This window comes from Rosa chinensis, chromosome 3, assembly GCF_002994745.2.
Source record: "Rosa chinensis cultivar Old Blush chromosome 3, RchiOBHm-V2, whole genome shotgun sequence".
NCBI lineage: Eukaryota > Viridiplantae > Streptophyta > Magnoliopsida > Rosales > Rosaceae > Rosa > Rosa chinensis.
In genome coordinates this window covers 16,795,911-16,804,579 of record NC_037090.1, presented here as the reverse complement: position 1 = coordinate 16,804,579, position 8,669 = coordinate 16,795,911, and the positions used below count along the sequence as shown (strand labels likewise).

The following is an 8,669-nucleotide window of genomic DNA, read 5'->3' as shown; positions in this document are numbered from 1 at the left end:
TATGCAATGTCCCAAAGGTGATCAGATGAAAGAATCAAGAGGAAAAACGAAAACCTTGCATTGGAAGAGAATGTACTGGTTTATATATTTGATATTCTTAATTCTGAAACTAGTAATATTAAACAAAGAGGCCATGACCACATTTTGGTGTTGCTGATCTATAGAAGCCATGGAAAGAAGCAGGCTACCTAATAGAATTCTTTTGCAGCAAGTACAACCTACCGGCATGCCATAGCACCAGCAGCAGCCTCCAAAATCCCCTTAGCTTATGTGTTCGGTTCTGGTAACTCACTTGGGATCAGGGGCGGATCTACATGGTGGGCTATATGGGCTCAAGCCTAGACAGTTTTTTTGGGCAAAAACGACCAAGTATGTATATATATAATTTCAGTCCATACCCAAAGAAAAAAAGAATAGGGAGGTGAAGCCGCGTTCTCCCCCAGCCACAGCTTCGAGACGTCGACTGCTTCGAGTTTCGAGTTCTCTCCTCTCTTCGCCTCCTCAGTCCTTGCCTATTTTTCATTGATCGGAAATATCAGAGTATCAGACCCTCCGCGGCCGGCAGCTCTGCATTTTCTTCTCCAATTTCCACCTCTCCCTTCCATTGCCTGATCTAATGCCCAACTGCCCAAGGTTTCTCTCACTCTCCTGACTCTCCTAGTCTCCTTTACGCCAATTTTGTATCTTATTCGATTTTCTTAATGTGGGTTCACTGGGTATATTCCATTTCACTGGGTATCTTGTTCGATTTGTAGATTTGCAGAGATTCTTGGCTTCTTGCAGAGTTGCAGACTGGAGTGACCGAGTGATTGGCAGATTGCCTGGGTTTCTGGAAGAGTTATGGCCCTCCATGGCTCCATGAATTGTGAGTTGGGTAATCAGACCCTCCGCGGCCGGCGGCTCCGCCTTTTTTTCACCAATCTCCACCTCTCCCTTCCATTACCCGATCTAATGCCCAACTACCCAAGGTTTCTCTCACTCTCCTGACTCTCCTAGTCTCCTTTACGCCAATTTCGTATCTTATTCGGTTTTCCTAATGTGGGTTCACTGGGTATATTCCATTTCACTGGGTATCTTGTTCGATTTGCAGATTTGAGGAGATTTTTTGCTTCTTGCAGAGATGCAGACTGGAGTGACCGAGTGATTGGCTGATTGCCTGGGTTTCTGGAAGAGTTCTGGACTTCTGGCCCTCCATGGCTCTATGAATTGTGAGTTGGAATTTTGAGTTTTGGGTATAAGTTGATGATTAGGATTGTTGGATTTGTTTAGGAATTAGGTGATATCGGTTTTGGCCTTTTGGGTTTGTTTCACTCAGCTTAGTCGGCTACGTACTCGGCTATCTCTTTTAAATCTATCTTGCTTGTGTATGGCGTTTGTGTAGATAATATGAGGCTGAATTGTAGAAAGAAGGGGAGCTATTTGATATTATGAGGCTAACTAATGCAGCTTTTTTGGACTTAATTGACTGCTGTTGACTTGTTGAGTGTTGATGCCATTTCCATCCTGTTAGTGTTACTAACTTTATATTCTTTAGCTTGTAGTTTTTAATTTACGGAGTTTGGTCTTATGTCCCCTCCGTTGTATGTTTTGATTGAAAATAATAAAGTCGTGAGGATGAGCCTCTTACTGGGTTCCAAACCTCAAAAAAAAAAAAATATATATATATATATATATTTTACTTCTAATTAGCCTAGACAACTCTCGGATCCTAGCTCCGCCACTGCTTGGGATCTACCAAATGAAAATTGATCAGAAACACCGCAAATACAGAGGAAGCCTAAAAATATAGAAAGTAAAATAGGACTCTTCAATGAACCTTTCCGTACAGGTTGTTGGAAATTTTATGATTTAAAATTAAAAAATATTTTATTTATTACCATATTATTCTGTGTTTTATTTTTACAGGAATTCCGTCCCATATTTTTTTACAACAATCTAAGAGAAGATTCGATTGGAATTTCTGACAAAGACAGACAATATGAAGTTTGAGGAGTCATAATCAATATCGCACATTTGGCTTCTCTTTGACCGTTATATGGTTAATGAGGCTATTGATGGTATGGTAAGTGTGCCCTATATAAGGGTATAATGTGGCTATGGTTGGAAGACATATGGTGAGACATGAAACATGCATATGTGTGGGAGTTTAGATTGTCGGATAATGAGGGTATACATGACGGTATAATCCACCATAATGCAACCACTCTAACCAAATACCTCTACTAAAGATATTCTTACAAACTATACATATACATACTTTACTTATACACTGTTTTGAGTGCACGGGTGATTAAGGTTCAATAAGGCTTCTTAGCTGCACGACGAAGCTCAAAGAGTTGTTGTATCTTGGGGAAAGTTCGTCATTCAACCCTATGCAGTAAGGGACGAATCTTCTCTTAGGACAGTGCGCTTGCACACCTCGACTCGATAAGTTTTCCTATATAAAACCTATATATTATATTATTTTCTTACTTTATTTCATTTTCTTATCTATATCTCAATTTTTATTTCCCAAGATAGTTCCGTATTATTTTATTTTAATTTTACAGGAATTCCGTACCATATTTTTTTACAACAATGTAAGAGAAGATTCGGGCGGAATTTCTGACAAAGACAGACAATATGAAGTTCGAGGAGTCATAATCAATATCCCACATTTGGCTTCTTCTTTATTTCTCAACTTATGAATACCTTAATATGTTTCTTTCAATTATTAGTTTATATTGGCCTTGAATATGCTAATTGCATTTTTCTTTGCATGTATACTAATTAATAGTTGAATATCAACTAATTCTTGATAGGAAAAATCTCTCAAATGCCAAAGTTGCTGGAGGAATTAGTGACGCAATATACATACACTAGCATCTACCATGACGAAGGAATCCTAAACCACTTCTATGGCATAACTAATTTTTGTTTCGTAAAGAAATATATTTTTTTTTTTGAGGTAGGGCCAAACGGCTGCCCTTAAGCCATAACCATTAATGAAACCATAGAATACAAGGGGGGGACATAAAGCCTAAACCCCAAATAATAAGAAGCCTTAAGGGAACATTCTGAAATAATATCAGAAGTCTCTACTAATAATGTGTACTCTATCACGCACCAACTAGCAAAGAGTGCACAATTGGCTACTCCATTTGCTTTACAATTTTGGCGACATACCGGAAAGATAATGCTCACACGGAGCCATAGTAAACTAATAATACCAACTTTCCCACTATGTTGCCACCGAAAAATAAATTCGGTGACACTTGGCTTCATTCTGCCACTAGGAGGTTGCAACCATTTGACAATGCAAGAAGCTTGCCACCTCCCTAGGCCAGACACGGCACTCAAGGTGCACAAACCAGGACAGCGTCCACCTCGCCCTACAAACCTAGAGTAGGACATTATTATGAGCATAAAGCCACTTAAAACTAAAAAACAAATAATAAGCATAAAACTAAAGGCAAAATAAATGGGCCGAAAAAGCAGTTTCAGGCCCAGGTACCACAAGGCCCAACTAGAGGCCTGCACGCAGTCAGCCATCGCCGGAAACGCTCTCACTGTCGCACCTCTACCAACATCCCCGTCACTCCCACTCCCTGGCTGCCAAAACTCGACATCACTTGACCACCCAAAAGCAGATCTGAGATGGCCTAAAACGACCGACACCGACCAGCCACCGCCAAATCGATCTGCAATCAAAACAGATCGCACCCCTGCAGTCCAAACCGCCCACCCAGCCAACCCCAAATCTCCTTTCGTCGATGCCCAAAGATGAGTGAGATCTCGCCGCCCCACCGGCATTCCCCCACCCCTCCTCTGCTTATCCCTCTCACAAACGTTTCCAAGCAACATTGACAAGGCCGGAATCGGAAACCTTGCAACCGTCAACGTACAGCCCCTATAGTGACCACCACTATTCCATGAGGAACCACCACTGGACAACCAGACCTCTGTGGCCCGTCCGACGACGACGTCCCAAGGACGTGCCGTCGGACTAGGCATGAAGGAGATGATGAGAAGATCAAACCTAGGTTTTTCTAGAGAGAAAACGACTTTTTTCGGAACTTTATGAGTATTCGTAAAGAAATATATGTTTTTACATATTATCATTTTGTAGTTACAATTATATCATTCGGCATGTAAATTCACTTTCCCATACATAAGCAAATTAAAAGATCGTGATTAAAATACATATATGTTAGTAGCCAACAAGCAGGTACATATATGTGTATGTTACAGTTAAGTTTATATATATAAGCTTATTTTCCATCAAGTCATATTCACAAATTAAATTTGCTTTCAATGACAATTAATTTGTCATGAGATCAGGTTGGCTATACTTATGTTTTGTTGACTGTTATATGAAATTGATATTGCCTATAATATATAAAACGTTGTTACTTGAGGTACTGTCACGCCCCCAATTCCAAGGCCAATATTGTACTGAAATATGGCTCGTGAATTTGTGACGTGAGTCAAAACAAATAAAATTTTCTTCTTGAATAAATCAACAAGAAGTAAAAGAAATTATATACATGTTTGAATAGTACTTTTATTAGAAAACAAATATCGGTAATATATTTACAAAACCAAAGTTAAGCAAAATTCGAATCAGTACAGATATTCACTAGAAATAGTAGTAGAAAAATATTATTTTATCTAGTAGGTTCATCCCGTTTCCCCAAGCATCTACTCAATACCTGAAAACAAGAAGGTGTAGCATCATGAGCAACACAAGCCCAGTAAGTACATATACCACAATCTTATATTAATTTGCCTTACAAAATGATGCAAGTTGAATAACAAAGTAAAAATGATCGGCAGTCTTCTGTCAATGCACTTTGTAATAAATACTAATATCATCGTACCATCACCTTATTGAATCGACAAGTAATGCATCATTAACATGTGAAATAAACTTTAAGCAATACATGCTTGATTCTCTTTTCACTTAGCACCATAACATATTGATAATATATATCGCAGACAGATCTTTGATCAATTTCACTAACACCTTCACATATTCAAAATATATCATAGATAGATATTTGATCAACATAACATAAGTCTTTTTAGTGAATTTTCGGATTAACTGGTAACAAATCACAAATCCACATGCTAGGGACCGACGTACTATTCCCAAAGCATGGGACAACCAGGTTGACTGGTATCAAATCATAAATCCACGTACTAGGGACCGACGTACTATTCCCAAAGTACGGGTAAGCCGCAGCACACCAAGGACACAACCAAAGCATGTATACTCAAAGTAAGCACCCTTCCTAAGAGTATAATAGTGCACTATCTGAAGGGACTAGGGCCCACAGCTTAACTCCTCATAACACCAAAACAGTTTTACCAGTAATTCACTTAAGCACGGGGTTGTTGTAATCACCCGGCTTCATAATTATATTTTCCAGAGATAATCAAATTCACAAAATACAATCTTTATGAATTATAGATCGTAATACATGTATATGTACACACACATATAGATACATATACTTAGGAATAATCTCATATGAAGACATGTATAACATAATTGTATATCACAAATAAGTAAATTCACTAGCAAACAACATAATTAAAAAGAAGCTTATACATAATTGAAATCAAGTAAAATAGGTAATAATAAAGCACAAACATTAAATAAGTAACTATAAACAATTAAACAAAATTATATTATAGTTAGTATTTCAGTCCTTATGTCCAAATCCATTGAAGTTCATCAACCATGTTCATGTTTCTCTGATTAGAGTCATTAAACTTCAAGATGTGTTATATTGTCCATCACAAGTCCGAATTAGTCAAATGAGTACACCATTTCAAAGGGTTTTTTTACAAGGAATTCAATAATACTGTCCATGTAAACATGTGCAATGTGTCCAAGTCCAAAAATGAAGATTTTCCAGAACAGTACAATAATCGTCACTCTTTACTTTAACCTTAATTTCATATATTAATTCGTCCTGTAGTTTTGACTACTGCTCTTGATACTCTCCAGATTTAAAGTTCAGATTATAAGCTTTGTTTTGATATAAAGAACATTGAAAACGGATAAGAAATGAGTGAGATATGATAGTTTGAAGTTATGAACATCATATGAGTTTTCCGGTGAAACCGACCGGAAAAGTTTTGAAAGATTCATTGTTTAATGCTTTAAAAATCATTTAAAATGTAAAATTAAGATACAAAATCAATTAGAAATCATCTATATGAACTTGATTAGATAAAACAAGAGTAAGACCAGAATTTTAGTATTTCCGGCAGCCGGAAAATGCATGAACTCACCGGTTTCTGGAAAAAGTTGCCGGATTCTGGAAAAAACATGGAAAGTAACAATTTTCTTTTAACCATAACTTCTTCGTTTCTTAACCTTTTTCAGTGATTCAAAATCCCAAAATGAGCCATTTTTCATGTAGATTAAGGTAGCATAACTTTCATAAGCAAATACATAAGTTTTATGCACGAAAAATTTGATTATGCAGCAGTGACGTTTTTACACCATTTTATTCTTGGTTCTTCAAATTGATCAGAATTTAAGGCAAAAGACTATAAGAGAGTTTTCATATACTTACATGAATATATTTTGAAGTGATCAACAGGTAATTGAAGGCTTAGCCACAAAATTGAGCTTCACAACTTAAAGAACCTAAGAGCTTAAGCTAACTTTCTTTAACTAAAGATTTCTTCCTTTCCAATGAGTTTCTAAGTGAAATTCCTATATGAATGAGAATGGGATGAAGTTAGAGCAGGTAGTAGTGCTCTTTTATAGACCCAAAACAACCTCTAACCTTACTCAAGTTAGTTTCTAAGCTAGCTACTTACCCTTGGTGAATAGGAGTGTAGTTAAGCTCCAAGTGAATAAACAAAAACTTTTAGGCTAGATATTTATGTGTTAGAGATGATGAGATCAGCTGCTAGAAGCTGCTTATATCACAAAGTCATCATCACTTTCTTTTTATGTTCTTCAAAAATGCATGTAAAGCTTGTCATTTGGTTCTAAGATTTAATTTCAAAATGAGTAAAACTAATCAACTCAAATTAAAATGCTTAGGAATTGAAATGATTTAGAGAAGTGTAATCTCTAGGCATCTACATGAATTATAAATGTTGAGATGATCCAACACTCAAAAAGGAATTTTCGTAATAAACTCATGAGTTAGAAAGTTATGAGATGAGCTTTTTGAATTATCAAAATCTTCACACAAAAAAAAAATGTTTTCTAAGATATATGAACTGTCGAGATCATAAAAAAAAATGCAATATAATTATTCCTAAAAGTTCGGGTTATTACAGGTACGTACTTGATTACTGATTTTATGAGTTATTCGATTGTATTTACATACATACTAGTAATTGTTTTGCGTACAGCGTACCATTGAAAATATTAATTATATTATGAATGCGATTGACCTTAAAGTCTATTACAGCGCTTTATATGTTATCAGGTCAGTTACAAATAACCTTTGCCTTTTGTTTCGAGGAGAAGCATATATTTCATTCGAGTTGCATATCATAATTAATGATTATTTATCTTTCTTTCATATCTAAAATAATGCTGCTTCCAATTGTGGTGATACTATTAATTTTGTCTCATTATTAAAATTTAGTTGAGTTATTAGCTGTAACATTGATTGAGCTTCTGAGTGATTGCAGAGAAAGAAAATAGTGATGATACGTTTTCTTCTACTCTAAAAATTAATTTATAAATACATGATGAGATTTATATACGCTACTCTATGTTAGCTTGTGTGTACAAAAAATGCAACCGTTCATAAACAAAAATGCATGCTCAAAAAAAAAAAAACTTGTAAGTTCAATTGTGATCGAGAAGGTTTTCATTTTGCTTCAATAAATCATTGAGGAGTTATTTTTGATTTCAAAAATGGGGGTTACTATTTGAAATTTTAACTATTTCATTAGTATTCTTTAATGTTTATTATTACGGACTTTTACATAACTGATTTTGTTATGACTTATGAGTATAATTCTCTCATGAAGAGCCTCTATCGTTGAGATGTGGGGGTAAGCTCTAGTTATAACTCCCATTAATATTTATAAACATATCTTGAAGAACATTTAATATCATAGTAATCTGGGGGTTATGCTTTATTCAATATCAGGAAATGTGGGCGTTATGGTTTATATTTTTGTTCACCACTTAATATTTACTTCAATGGTATTTTTAAATGCCCTATGGTAATGTGGGGGTAACACTCGTAGCATTTTATCTTACGTGATCATTAAATAATCAGTGCAGAGTCATAAAATTTCTTGTTCTCATATGGAGGAAAACACTCCTGTGAGAATTGTGGCTGAAGGTTTATTTGAAGCTTGCAGATAAATTAAAATGCAGGTATTGTGAGCTAAAGTGACAAGCAAGATATAAACAAAAAGGAAAAATAAAATAAATATAATATAAGTCATATAAACATGCCTCGCAGAGGAGGCCCCTATAGTCTCGAGGAGGAGACTATATATAAAATTGCTGAAGGGGTGCTTAAGCCCATAAGGGAGTCACCTAGGGAGGTAACCCAACTTCTGTGATTGGAGATCCCATGAAGCAAGTTCAATGTGGTAGAAACAATCCATACTGCGTGACTCAAATATAGCACACATAAACTTTAAGGATATATCCAAAAGAGATATTATCTTGTGCATCCCTAAGGCATTAA

The 8,669-nt window shown here is 35.8% G+C and overlaps 1 protein-coding gene across 1 annotated transcript; it reads right to left on the bottom strand.

The window, feature by feature from the left end:
* Positions 1 to 2,960: 2,960 nt before the first annotated feature.
* LOC112193453 lies at positions 2,961 to 6,844 on the bottom strand. Its single transcript, XM_024333600.2, has 2 exons — positions 6,570 to 6,844; positions 2,961 to 4,691 (listed from the first exon to the last, which is right to left on the bottom strand). The coding sequence occupies exon 2, from the start codon at positions 4,099 to 4,101 to the stop codon at positions 2,968 to 2,970; it is 1,134 nt and encodes a 377-aa protein (XP_024189368.1). The 5' UTR covers positions 4,102 to 4,691; positions 6,570 to 6,844; the 3' UTR covers positions 2,961 to 2,967.
* Between the last annotated feature and the right edge of the window lie 1,825 nt (positions 6,845 to 8,669).

Excerpts from the sequence above, each read along its gene's own strand:
- LOC112193453 (XM_024333600.2), bottom strand. The coding sequence starts at position 4,101 with ATGATAATATGTAAAAACATATATTTCTTTACGAATACTCATAAAGTT.